Here is a 14,469-nt window from a genome sequence, read left to right as displayed (position 1 = left end):
TAGCTTGTCTACTAGTTAGTTAGTCTAGTGGTGATGGTGATGTTTACTGTAGCTTGTCTACTAGTTAGTTAGTCTAGTGGTGATGATGTTACTGTAGCTTGTCTACTAGTTAGTTAGTCTAGTGGTGATGATGTTACTGTAGCTTGTCTACTAGTTAGTTAGTCTAGTGGTGATGATGTTACTGTAGCTTGTTGTCTACTAGTTAGTTAGTCTAGTGGTGATGATGTTACTGTAGCTTGTCTACTAGTTAGTTAGTCTAGTGGTGATGATGTTACTGTAGCTTGTCTACTAGTTAGTTAGTCTAGTGGTGATGATGTTACTGTAGCTTGTCTACTAGTTAGTTAGTCTAGTGGTGATGATGTTACTGTAGCTTGTCTAGTTAGTTAGTCTAGTGGTGATGATGTTACTGTAGCTTGTCTACTAGTTAGTTAGTCTAGTGGTGATGATGTTACTGTAGCTTGTCTACTAGTTAGTTAGTCTAGTGGTGATGATGTTACTGTAGCTTGTCTACTGTTACTGTAGCTTGTCTACTAGTTAGTTAGTCTAGTGGTGATGATGTTACTGTAGCTTGTCTACTAGTTAGTTAGTCTAGTGGTGATGATGTTACTGTAGCTTGTCTACTAGTTAGTTAGTCTAGTGGTGATGATGTTACTGTAGCTTGTCTACTAGTTAGTTAGTCTAGTGGTGATGATGTTACTGTAGCTTGTCTACTAGTTAGTTAGTCTAGCTTGTCTACTAGTGATGATGTTACTGTAGCTTGTCTACTAGTTAGTTAGTCTAGTGGTGATGATGTTACTGTAGCTTGTCTACTAGTTAGTTAGTCTAGTGGTGATGATGTTACTGTAGCTTGTCTACTAGTTAGTTAGTCTAGTGGTGATGATGTTACTGTAGCTTGTCTACTAGTTAGTTAGTCTAGTGGTGATGATGTTACTGTAGCTTGTCTACTAGTTAGTTAGTCTAGTGGTGATGATGTTACTGTAGCTTGTCTACTAGTTAGTTAGTCTAGTGGTGATGATGTTACTAGTGTGATGATGTTACTGTAGCTTGTCTACTAGTTAGTTAGTCTAGTGGTGATGATGTTACTGTAGCTTGTCTACTAGTTAGTTAGTCTAGTGGTGATGATGTTACTGTAGCTTGTCTACTAGTTAGTCTAGTGGTGATGATGTTACTGTAGCTTGTCTACTAGTTAGTTAGTCTAGTGGTGATGATGTTACTGTAGCTTGTCTACTAGTTAGTTAGTCTAGTGGTGATGATGTTACTGTAGCTTGTCTACTAGTTAGTTAGTCTAGTGGTGATGATGTTACTGTAGCTTGTCTACTAGTTAGTTAGTCTAGTGGTGATGATGTTACTGTAGCTTGTCTACTTAGTTATGATTTACTGTCTAGTTAGTTAGTCTAGTGGTGATGATGTTACTGTAGCTTGTCTACTAGTTAGTTAGTCTAGTGGTGATGATGTTACTGTAGCTTGTCTACTAGTTAGTTAGTCTAGTGGTGATGATGTTACTGTAGCTTGTCTACTAGTTAGTTAGTCTAGTGGTGATGATGTTACTGTAGCTTGTCTACTAGTTAGTTAGTCTAGTGGTGATGATGTTACTGTAGCTTGTCTACTAGTGATGTTACTGTAGCTTGTCTACTAGTTAGTTAGTCTAGTGGTGATGATGTTACTGTAGCTTGTCTACTAGTTAGTTAGTCTAGTGGTGATGATGTTACTGTAGCTTGTCTACTAGTTAGTTAGTCTAGTGGTGATGATGTTACTGTAGCTTGTCTAGTTAGTTAGTCTAGTTGATGATGTTACTGTAGCTTGTCTAGTTAGTTAGTCTAGTGGTGATGATGTTACTGTAGCTTGTCTACTAGTTAGTTAGTCTAGTGGTGATGATGTTATGTAGTTAGTTAGTCTACTGTAGCTTGTCTACTAGTTAGTTAGTCTAGTGGTGATGATGTTACTGTAGCTTGTCTACTAGTTAGTTAGTCTAGTGGTGATGATGTTACTGTAGCTTGTCTACTAGTTAGTTAGTCTAGTGGTGATGATGTTACTGTAGCTTGTCTACTAGTTAGTTAGTCTAGTGGTGATGATGTTACTGTAGCTTGTCTACTAGTTAGTTAGTCTAGTGGTGATGATGTTACTGTAGCTTGTCTACTAGTTAGTTAGTCTAGTGGTGATGATGTTACTGTAGCTTGTCTACTAGTTAGTTAGTCTAGTGGTGATGATGTTACTGTAGCTTGTCTACTAGTTAGTTAGTCTAGTGGTGATGATGTTACTGTAGCTTGTCTACTAGTTAGTTAGTCTAGTGGTGATGATGTTACTGTAGCTTGTCTACTAGTTAGTTAGTCTAGTGGTGATGATGTTACTGTAGCTTGTCTACTAGTTAGTTAGTCTAGTGGTGATGATGTTACTGTAGCTTGTCTACTAGTTAGTTAGTCTGTAGTGGTGATGAGTGGTGATGATGTTACTGTAGCTTGTCTACTAGTTAGTTAGTCTAGTGGTGATGATGTTACTGTAGCTTGTCTACTAGTTAGTTAGTCTAGTGGTGATGATGTTACTGTAGCTTGTCTACTAGTTAGTTAGTCTAGTGGTGATGATGTTACTGTAGCTTGTCTACTAGTTAGTTAGTCTAGTGGTGATGATGTTACTGTAGCTTGTCTACTAGTTAGTTAGTCTAGTGGTGATGATGTTACTGTAGCTTGTCTACTAGTTAGTTAGTCTAGTGGTGATGATGTTACTGTAGCTTGTCTACTAGTTAGTTAGTCTAGTGGTGATGATGTTACTGTAGCTTGTCTACTAGTTAGTTAGTCTAGTGGTGATGATGTTACTGTAGCTTGTCTACTAGTTAGTTAGTCTAGTGGTGATGATGTTACTGTAGTCTTGTGATGTTACTGTACTAGTTAGTTAGTCTAGTGGTGATGATGTTACTGTAGCTTGTCTACTAGTTAGTTAGTCTAGTGGTGATGATGTTACTGTAGCTTGTCTACTAGTTAGTTAGTCTAGTGGTGATGATGTTACTGTAGCTTGTCTACTAGTTAGTTAGTCTAGTGGTGATGATGTTACTGTAGCTTGTCTACTAGTTAGTTAGTCTAGTGGTGATGATGTTACTGTAGCTTGTCTACTAGTTAGTTAGTCTAGTGGTGATGATGTTACTGTAGCTTGTCTACTAGTTAGTTAGTCTAGTGGTGATGATGTTACTGTAGCTTGTCTACTAGTTAGTTAGTCTAGTGGTGATGATGTTACTGTAGCTGGTGATGTCTACTAGTTAGTTAGTCTAGTGGTGATGATGTTACTGTAGCTTGTCTACTAGTTAGTTAGTCTAGTGGTGATGATGTTACTGTAGCTTGTCTACTAGTTAGTGATGATAGTCTAGTGGTGATGATGTTACTGTAGCTTGTCTACTAGTTAGTTAGTCTAGTGGTGATGATGTTACTGTAGCTTGTCTACTAGTTAGTTAGTCTAGTGGTGATGATGTTACTGTAGCTTGTCTACTAGTTAGTTAGTCTAGTGGTGATGATGTTACTGTAGCTTGTCTACTAGTTAGTTAGTCTAGTGGTGATGATGTTACTAGCTTGTCTACTAGTTAGTTAGTCTAGTGGTGATGATGTTACTGTAGCTTGTCTACTAGTTAGTTAGTCTAGTGGTGATGATGTTACTGTAGCTTGTCTACTAGTTAGTTAGTCTAGTGGTGATGATGTTACTGTAGCTTGTCTACTAGTTAGTTAGTTAGTCTAGTGGTGATGATGTTACTGTAGCTTGTCTACTAGTTAGTTAGTCTAGTGGTGATGATGTTACTGTAGCTTGTCTACTAGTTAGTTAGTCTAGTGGTGATGATGTTACTGTAGCTTGTCTACTAGTTAGTTAGTCTAGTGGTGATGATGTTACTGTAGCTTGTCTACTAGTTAGTTAGTCTAGTGGTGATGATGTTACTGTAGCTTGTCTACTAGTTAGTTAGTCTAGTGGTGATGATGTTACTGTAGCTTGTCTACTAGTTAGTTAGTCTAGTGGTGATGATGTTACTGTAGTTAGTTAGTCTTGTGATGATGTTACTAGCTTGTCTACTAGTTAGTTAGTCTAGTGGTGATGATGTTACTGTGCTTGTCTACTATTAGTTAGTCTAGTGGTGATGATTTACTGTAGCTTGTCTACTAGTTAGTTAGTCTAGTGGTGATGATGTTACTGTAGCTTGTCTACTAGTTAGTTAGTCTAGTGGTGATGATGTTACTGTAGCTTGTCTACTAGTTAGTTAGTCTAGTGGTGATGATGTTACTGTAGCTTGTCTACTAGTTAGTTAGTCTAGTGGTGATGATGTTACTGTAGTTGTCTACTAGTTAGTTAGTCTAGTGGTGATGATGTTACTGTTAGCTTGTCTACTAGTTAGTTAGTCTAGTGGTGATGATGTTACTGTAGCTTGTCTACTAGTTAGTTAGTCTAGTGGTGATGATGTTACTGTAGCTTGTCTACTAGTTAGTTAGTCTAGTGGTGATGATGTTACTGTAGCTTGTCTACTAGTTGTCTACTAGTTAGTCTAGTGGTGATGATGTTACTGTAGCTTGTCTACTAGTTAGTCTAGTGGTGAGATGTTACTGTAGCTTGTCTATGATTAGTCTAGTGGTGATGATGTTAGCTTGTCTACTAGTTAGTTAGTCTAGTGGTGATGATGTTACTGTAGCTTGTCTACTAGTTAGTTAGTCTAGTGGTGATGATGTTACTGTAGCTTGTCTACTAGTTAGTTAGTCTAGTGGTGATGATGTTACTGTAGCTTGTCTACTAGTTAGTTAGTCTAGTGGTGATGATGTTACTGTAGCTTGTCTACTAGTTAGTTAGTCTAGTGGTGATGATGTTACTGTAGCTTGTCTACTAGTTAGTTAGTCTAGTGGTGATGATGTTACTGTAGCTTGTCTACTAGTTAGTTAGTCTAGTGGTGATGATGTTACTGTAGCTTGTCTACTAGTTAGTTAGTCTAGTGGTGATGATGTTACTGTAGCTTGTCTACTAGTTAGTTAGTCTAGTGGTGATGATGTTACTGTAGCTTGTCTACTAGTTAGTTAGTCTAGTGGTGATGATGTTACTGTAGCTTGTCTACTAGTTAGTTAGTCTAGTGGTCATGATGTTACTGTAGCTTGTCTACTAGTTAGTTAGTCTAGTGGTGATGATGTTACTGTAGCTTGTCTACTAGTTAGTTAGTCTAGTGGTGATGATGTTACTGTAGCTTGTCTACTAGTTAGTTAGTCTAGTGGTGATGATGTTACTGATATGTTACTGTAGCTTGTCTACTAGTTAGTTAGTCTAGTGGTGATGATGTTACTTGTCTACTAGTTAGTCTAGTGGTGATGATGTTACTGTAGCTTGTCTAGTTAGTTAGTCTAGTGGTGATGATGTTACTGTAGCTTGTCTACTAGTTAGTTAGTCTAGTGGTGATGATGTTACTGTAGCTTGTCTACTAGTTAGTTAGTCTAGTGGTGATGATGTTACTGTAGCTTGTCTACTAGTTAGTTAGTCTAGTGGTGATGATGTTACTGTAGCTTGTCTGCTAGTTAGTTAGTCTAGTGGTGATGATGTTACTGTAGCTTGTCTACTAGTTAGTTAGTCTAGTGGTGATGATGTTACTGTAGCTTGTCTCCTAGTTAGTTAGTCTAGTGGTGATGATGTTACTGTAGCTTGTCTACTAGTTAGTTAGTCTAGTGGTGATGATGTTACTGTAGCTTGTCTACTAGTTAGTTAGTCTAGTGGTGATGATGTTACTGTAGCTTGTCTACTAGTTAGTTAGTCTAGTGGTGATGATGTTACTAGTTGTCTACTAGTTAGTCTAGTGGTGATGATGTTACTGTAGCTTGTCTACTAGTTAGTTAGTCTAGTGGTGATGATGTTACTGTAGCTTGTCTACTAGTTAGTTAGTCTAGTGGTGATGATGTTACTGTAGCTTGTCTACTAGTTAGTTAGTCTAGTGGTGATGATGTTACTGTAGCTTGTCTACTAGTTAGTTAGTCTAGTGGTGATGATGTTACTGTAGCTTGTCTACTAGTTAGTTAGTCTAGTGGTGATGATGTTACTGTAGCTTGTCTACTAGTTAGTTAGTCTAGTGGTGATGATGTTACTGTAGCTTGTCTACTAGTTAGTTAGTCTAGTGGTGATGATGTTACTGTAGCTTGTCTACTAGTTAGTTAGTCTAGTGGTGATGATGTTACTGTAGCTTGTCTACTAGTTAGTTAGTCTAGTGGTGATGATGTTACTGTAGCTTGTCTACTAGTTAGTTAGTCTAGTGGTGATGATGTTACTGTAGCTTGTCTACTAGTTAGTTAGTCTAGTGGTGATGATGTTACTGTATTGTCTATGTTACTAGTGGTGATGATGTTACTGCTTGTCTACTAGTTAGTTAGTCTAGTGGTGATGATGTTACTGTAGCTTGTCTACTAGTTAGTTAGTCTAGTGGTGATGATGTTACTGTAGCTTGTCTACTAGTTAGTTAGTCTAGTGGTGATGATGTTACTGTAGCTTGTCTACTAGTTAGTTAGTCTAGTGGTGATGATGTTACTGTAGCTTGTCTACTAGTTAGTTAGTCTAGTGGTGATGATGTTACTGTAGCTTGTCTACTAGTTAGTTAGTCTAGTGGTGATGATGTTACTGTAGCTTGTCTACTAGTTAGTTAGTTGTCTACTAGTTAGTTAGTCTAGTGGTGATGATGTTACTGTGGTCTACTAGTTAGTTAGTCTAGTGGTGATGATGTTACTGTAGCTTGTCTACTAGTTAGTTAGTCTAGTGGTGATGATGTTACTGTAGCTTGTCTACTAGTTAGTTAGTCTAGTGGTGATGATGTTACTGTAGCTTGTCTACTAGTTAGTTAGTCTAGTGGTGATGATGTTACTGTAGCTTGTCTACTAGTTAGTTAGTCTAGTGGTGATGATGTTACTGTAGCTTGTCTACTAGTTAGTTAGTCTAGTGGTGATGATGTTACTGTAGCTTGTCTACTAGTTAGTTAGTCTAGTGGTGATGATGTTACTGTAGCTTGTCTACTAGTTAGTTAGTCTAGTGGTGATGATGTTACTGTAGCTTGTCTACTAGTTAGTTAGTCTAGTGGTGATGATGTTACTGTAGCTTGTCTACTAGTTAGTTAGTCTAGTGGTGATGATGTTACTGTAGCTTGTCTACTAGTTAGTTAGTCTAGTGGTGATGATGTTACTGTAGCTTGTCTACTAGTTAGTTAGTCTAGTGGTGATGATGTTACTGTAGCTTGTCTACTAGTTAGTTAGTCTAGTGGTGATGATGTTACTGTAGCTTGTCTACTAGTTAGTTAGTTAGTTACTAGTGGTGATGATGTTACTGTAGCTTGTCTACTAGTTAGTTAGTCTAGTGGTGATGATGTTACTGTAGCTTGTCTACTAGTTAGTTAGTCTAGTGGTGATGATGTTACTGTAGCTTGTCTACTAGTTAGTTAGTCTAGTTAGATCTAGTTAGGTGATGATGTTACTGTAGCTTGTCTACTAGTTAGTTAGTCTAGTGGTGATGATGTTACTGTAGCTTGTCTACTAGTTAGTTAGTTAGTCTAGTGGTGATGATGTTACTGTAGCTTGTCTACTAGTTAGTTAGTCTAGTGGTGATGATGTTACTGTAGCTTGTCTACTAGTTAGTTAGTCTAGTGGTGATGATGTTACTGTAGCTTGTCTACTAGTTAGTTAGTCTAGTGGTGATGATGTTACTGTAGCTTGTCTACTAGTTAGTGGTGATGATGTTACTAGTGGTGATGATGTTACTGTAGCTTGTCTACTAGTTAGTTAGTCTAGTGGTGATGATGTTACTGTAGCTTGTCTACTAGTTAGTTAGTCTAGTGGTGATGATGTTACTGTAGCTTGTCTACTAGTTAGTTAGTCTAGTGGTGATGATGTTACTGTAGCTTGTCTACTAGTTAGTTAGTCTAGTGGTGATGATGTTACTGTAGCTTGTCTACTAGTTAGTTAGTGGTGATGATGTTACTAGTTGTCTACTAGTGATTAGTCTATGTTATGTTACTGTAGCTTGTCTACTAGTTAGTTAGTCTAGTGGTGATGATGTTACTGTAGCTTGTCTACTAGTTAGTTAGTCTAGTGGTGATGATGTTACTGTAGCTTGTCTACTAGTTAGTTAGTCTAGTGGTGATGATGTTACTGTAGCTTGTCTACTAGTTAGTTAGTCTAGTGGTGATGATGTTACTGTAGCTTGTCTACTAGTTAGTTAGTCTAGTGGTGATGATGTTACTGTAGCTTGTCTACTAGTTAGTTAGTCTAGTGGTGATGATGTTACTGTAGCTTGTCTACTAGTTAGTTAGTCTAGTGGTGATGATGTTACTGTAGCTTGTCTACTAGTTAGTTAGTCTAGTGGTGATGATGTTACTGTAGCTTGTCTACTAGTTAGTTAGTCTAGTGGTGATGATGTTACTGTAGCTTGTCTACTAGTTAGTTAGTCTAGTGGTGACGATGTTACTGTAGCTTGTCTACTAGTTAGTTAGTCTAGTGGTGATGATGTTACTGTAGCTTGTCTACTAGTTAGTTAGTCTAGTGGTGATGATGTTACTGTAGCTTGTCTACTAGTTAGTTAGTCTAGTGGTGATGATGTTACTGTAGCTTGTCTACTAGTTAGTTAGTCTAGTGGTGATGATGTTACTGTAGCTTGTCTACTAGTTAGTTAGTCTAGTGGTGATGATGTTACTGTAGCTTGTCTACTAGTTAGTTAGTCTAGTGGTGATGATGTTACTGTAGCTTGTCTACTAGTTAGTTAGTCTAGTGGTGATGATGTTACTGTCTACTAGTTAGTTAGTCTAGTGGTGATGATGTTACTGTAGCTTGTCTACTAGTTAGTTAGTCTAGTGGTGATGATGTTACTGTAGCTTGTCTACTAGTTAGTTAGTCTAGTGGTGACGATGTTACTGTAGCTTGTCTACTAGTTAGTTAGTCTAGTGGTGATGATGTTACTGTAGCTTGTCTACTAGTTAGTTAGTCTAGTGGTGACGATGTTACTGTAGCTTGTCTACTTAGTTAACAACCCCATGAGTGGTTACTGCCCCCTGATCTCCTAGTTACTGTAGCTTGTCTACTAGTTAGTTAGTCTAGTGGTGACGTTTAGTAGCTTGTCTCCTAGTTAGTTAGTCTAGTGGTGACATGTTACTGTCTTGTCCTAGTTAGGTCTAGGTGATGATGTTACTGTAGCTTGTCTAGTTAGTTAGTCTAGTGGTGATGATGTTACTGTAGCTTGTCTACTAGTTAGTTAGTCTAGTGGTGACAGTAGCTTGTCTCAGTTAGTCTAGTGGTGACTGTTACTGTAGCTGTCTCCCCATGAGGAGGGTTGCTGGTAGTTAACAACCCCATGAGGAGGGTTGCCCCCCCTGGTCTCCTAGTTAAACAGCTCACACCTGGTGTCTCCCCATGAGGAGGGTTGCCCCCCCTCCTGGTCTCCTAGTTAAACAGCTCACACCTGGTGTCTCCCCATGAGGAGGGTTGCCCCCCTGGTCTCCTAGTTAAACAGCTCACACCTGGTGTCTCCCCATGAGGAGGGGTTGCCCCCCCCCCTGGTCTCCTAGTTAAACAGCTCACACCTGGTGTCTCCCCATGAGGAGGGTTGCCCCCCCCCCCCTGGTCTCCTAGTTAAACAGCTCACACCTGGTGTCTCCCCATGAGGAGGGTTGCCCCCCCCTGGTCTCCTAGTTAAACAGCTCACACCTGGTGTCTCCCCATGAGGAGGTTTGCCCCCCCCTGGTCTCCTAGTTAAACAGCTCACACCTGGTGTCTCCCCATGAGGAGGGTTGCCCCCCCCTGGTCTCCTAGTTAAACAGCTCACACCTGGTGTCTCCCCATGAGGAGGGTTGCCCCCCCCCTGGTCTCCTAGTTAAACAGCTCACACCTGGTGTCTCCCCATGAGGAGGGTTGCCCCCCCCCCTGGTCTCCTAGTTAAACAGCTCACACCTGGTGTCTCCCCATGAGGAGGGTTGCCCCCCCCTGGTCTCCTAGTTAAACAGCTCACACCTGGTGTCTCCCCATGAGGAGGGTTGCCCCCCCCCCCCTGGTCTCCTAGTTAAACAGCTCACACCTGGTGTCTCCCCATGAGGAGGGTTGCCCCCCCCTGGTCTCCTAGTTAAACAGCTCACACCTGGTGTCTCCCCATGAGGAGGGTTGCCCCCCCCTGGTCTCCTAGTTAAACAGCTCACACCTGGTGTCTCCCCATGAGGAGGTTTGCCCCCCCCCCTGGTCTCCTAGTTAAACAGCTCACACCTGGTGTCTCCCCATGAGGAGGGTTGCCCCCCCTCCCCATGGTCTCCTAGTTAAACAGCTCACACCTGGTGTCTCCCCATGAGGAGGTTTGCCCCCCCCTGGTCTCCTAGTTAAACAGCTCACACCTGGTGTCTCCCCATGAGGAGGGTTCTCCTAGTTAAACAGCTCACACCTGGTGTCTCCCCATGAGGAGGTGCCCCCCCCTGGTCTCCTAGTTAAACAGCTCACACCTGGTGTCTCCCCATGAGGAGGTTTGCCCCCCTCCCTGGTCTAGTGTGTCTTCACCTGTTGACCCAGTCCTTCCTGTCCAGAGTTAGTAACCCCAGTGTGTCCCCAATAGATTCCCATTATTCCTGGTATGTACCTGAGCCTGTCCAGGTACAGCTTGTTGACTTTGTCCCAGTTAGTGTTGAGCAGCAGAGCAGTCTCCCGAACCCTGGTGCTCTCTGCTGGAGTGGCGATGGCCACCACCTCCTCTCTCCTGGCTAGAGCGCCCTCTACAGGGGGGCGGAGGTTCTTCAGATTCACCTTCACCTCCTGAGACACAGTGACGTAGGCAGACAGGCACGCACACACACATGTTAACCACACACACACACGTACATATACACGTTTGAAACCAACAGTATGAAACACGCACACACACTGACCTGAAGGCACTGTCCCTGCTGGGGCAGGTTGTAGAAGACGGCCTGCCAGTACTCAGGAGAGTTCAGTTGGAAGTCTGTCTCAGAGACGGAACGCAGCAGGGTCTGCAGCTCTCCCAGGTACTCCTACACACACACACACACACACACACACACACACACACACACACACACACACACACACACACACACACACACACACACACACACACACACACACACACACACACACACACACACACACACACACACACACACACACACACACTCATTATAACTAAACAATAACCCCAAACTCATTCTGAACTACACAAACTATACAATATTAAACAACACTAAACACAAAGCCATCTATTACTGATAGATCCTCATCAGTTGATATTCCTACTGGGGTCAGGAGTTGATCTGGTACTTGGTCAGGAAAACCTCCTTGCCCTACCACTATATACTGTAGATACTTCACAGAGGGGGCACGGTTCCCTACCACTACATACTGTAGATACCTTCACAGAGGGGGTAGGCTACCTAACACTATATACTGTAGATACTTCACAGAGGGGGTAGGCTACCTACCACTATATACTGTAGATACCTTCACACACTATATACTGTAGATACCTTCACAGAGGGGGGCACGGTTCCCTACCACTACATACTGTAGATACCTTCACAGAGGGGGTAGGCTACCTACCACTATATACTGTAGATACCTTCACAGAGGGGGCACGGTTCCCTACCACTATATACTGTAGATACTTCACAGAGGGGGCACGGTTCCCTACCACTACATACTGTAGATACTTCACAGAGGGGCACGGTTCCCTACCACTATATACTGTAGATACTTCACAGAGGGGGTAGGCTACCTACCACTATATACTGTAGATACCTTCACAGAGGGGGCACGGTTCCCTACCACTATATACTGTAGATACTTCACAGAGGGGGCACGGTTCCCTACCACTACATACTGTAGATACCTTCACAGAGGGGGTAGGCTACCTACCACTATATACTGTAGATACTTCACAGAGGGGGTTCCCTACCACTACATACTGTAGATACTTCACAGAGGGGGCTTCCCTACCACTACATACTGTAGATACTTCACAGAGGGGGTTCCCTACCACTACATACTGTAGATACTTCACAGAGGGGCTTCCCTACCACTATATACTGTAGATACTTCACAGAGGGGTAGGCTACCTACCACTATATACTGTAGATACTTCACAGAGGGGGTAGGCTACCTACCACTATATACTGTAGATACTTCACAGAGGGGGTAGGCTACCTACCACTATATACTGTAGATAACTTTACAGAGGGGGTAGGCTACCTACCACTATATACTGTAGATACCTTCACAGAGGGGGTAGGCTACCTACCACTATATACTGTAGATACTTCACTTCACAGATACCTTCACAGAGGGGTAGGCTACCTACCACTATATACTGTAGATACCTTCACAGAGGGGGTAGGCTACCTACCACTACATACTGTAGATACCTTCACAGAGGGGGTAGGCTACCTACCACTATATACTGTAGATACCTTCACAGAGTGGGTAGGCTACCTACCACTACATACTGTAGATACCTTCACAGAGGGTTCAGTCAAGACAGTGTTTGTTGTTATTCCTGTGCTGTGTTCTAGTACAACACCTCTCTAATCCCTCACTATCTCTTTACATTATTTCTCTTTAAATAAATATTTTCATTCTGTTTTTACACTCCTTCCTGGACATTAACATAAGATGCAGTAACTCATAACTCTCTCTCCTGTCATTAAGTGTTGTTCTTAATTACTTCCATGACTCATATGAGACACTTTATCTGGGAATATCACATTCTTACACGGAACCTTAATGTTTCTAACCATTTCTCATTCGTTGGAAACTTTCCACTTCCACGGCACCGATATAAAACTTGTATAATGAAATTCACAACCTTGTCCCGATATTGATTCAGCTGTCTTGTTGTAAAAATAGAAATGGATAAACATGAAGAGGTCAGAGTGAGAGTACTGAACCTTTAAATGTGAGTAAATACTAAAGAACAGGTTGAATTAGAGAGAGAGAGAGAGAGGAGGACAGAGAGACAACCTGATATAATGTGTGGGTTATGGAAACCTGAGTAAATACTGACGAACAGGTTGAATTAGAGAGAGGGAGAGAGAGAGAGAGAGAGAGAGAGAGAGAGAGAGAGGAGGATAGACAACCTGATATAATGTGTGGGTTATGGAAACCTGAGTAAATACTAAAGAACAGGTTGAATTAGAGAGAGAGAGAGAGAGAGAGAGAGAGAGAGAGAGAGAGAGAGAGAGAGAGAGAGAGAGAGAGAGAGAGAGAGAGAGAGAGAGAGGAGGATAGACAACCTGATATAATGTGTGGGTTATGGAAACCTGAGTAAATAATGAAGAACAGGGAGAATTAGAGAGAGAGAGAGAGACAACCTGATATAATGTGTGGGTTATGGAAACCTGAGTAAATAATGAAGAACAGGGAGAAAGGTGATTGAGGACACTGGTGTCGGTAAAGTTCATGTAGAGTCTGACAGACAGAGCAGAAGAGAGTTTAATGAGCCAGTCAGTCGTGTTTAATCCATCCTTCCATAAACACAGTTCGTTACTCAGTATTGCTCACTGGCTTACGCCTGATTCACACGTGGATTTGTCATATGCACAGAACACAGTGGGGTGTAAAAGGTACAGTTTGACTGTGTCCCTGTAGATGTGCGTTTGCTGTATGTATATATTGTGTGTATTGCTCTTAATTGTAACCCAATGGAAGTCATCCAACAATCCCATCATGCAGTTCCCCAGAACTTCACAACAGAACTTCAACTCACCTTTTAGCCCAAATACAACAACATCAAGACATAACCATCTCACCTCTTATGTCGGCTCTGTTTCTTAATGAGCAGAAAATGGATCGCGTTGTGATTTGACACAAAGGCACAAAGACGTGTGTCGTGTGTTAAGAGTATGTTTAAAGTTAGCCTGGTTCCAACTAGTCGGCTACACAGCACCAACAGATCTGGAACTAGGCTATGGCAGAGTAGGTTCAGTCACGAGGACAGAAGTACAGTAGTCATTCATAGGTCTATACCGTGTAAATACAGTGGGATTTCACAGTTAAATACCTGGTCATTTGTATTTATTATGGATCCCCATTAGCTGCTGCTTTGGCAGCAGATACACTTCCTGGGGTCCAGGAAGTTGAGGGGTCATTGGCGTACCGTGACAGAAACAGACACCATAGTGTTCATGTGTGACCACTGTTGATACTGTATGCCTTGCCAAATATAGATGGATGTAGACTACATGTGGGTTTGTCTTGTTTTGTGGTCTACTGATGATTGTCTTGTTGTGTGGTCTACTGATGTTTGTCTTGTTTTGTGGTCTACTGATGCTTGTCTTGTTTTGTGGTCTACTGATGCTTGTCTTGTTTTGTGGTCTACTGATGCCTGTCTTGTTTTGTGGTCTACTGATGCCTGTCTTGTTTTGTGGTCTACTGATGCTTGTCTTGTTTTGTGGTCTACTGATGCCTGTCTTGTTTTGTGGTCTACTGATGCCTGTCTTGTTTTGTGGTCTACTGA

The 14,469-nt window shown here is 41.5% G+C and overlaps 2 protein-coding genes across 2 annotated transcripts in view; one reads left to right on the top strand and one right to left on the bottom strand.

The window, feature by feature from the left end:
* Positions 1-14,469, top strand: part of LOC135542929 (dystrophin-like) — a gene marked incomplete at its 5' end in the record, with an annotated part of 841,859 nt that overhangs the window by 108,556 nt on the left and 718,834 nt on the right.
* The window catches only part of LOC135542898 (dystrophin-like), a 264,431-nt gene that overhangs the window by 29,366 nt on the left and 220,596 nt on the right, over positions 1-14,469 (bottom strand). Inside the window, 2 exon segments of the mRNA XM_064970044.1 lie at positions 10,585-10,757; positions 10,871-10,993. Coding sequence (XP_064826116.1) covers positions 10,585-10,757; positions 10,871-10,993 — 296 coding nt within the window.

The sequence above is a fragment of the Oncorhynchus masou genome, chromosome 7, assembly GCF_036934945.1.
Source record: "Oncorhynchus masou masou isolate Uvic2021 chromosome 7, UVic_Omas_1.1, whole genome shotgun sequence".
Classification (NCBI taxonomy): domain Eukaryota; kingdom Metazoa; phylum Chordata; class Actinopteri; order Salmoniformes; family Salmonidae; genus Oncorhynchus; species Oncorhynchus masou.
Note: the sequence above shows the minus strand (reverse complement) of the source record. Positions and strands in the feature narration are given on the sequence as shown.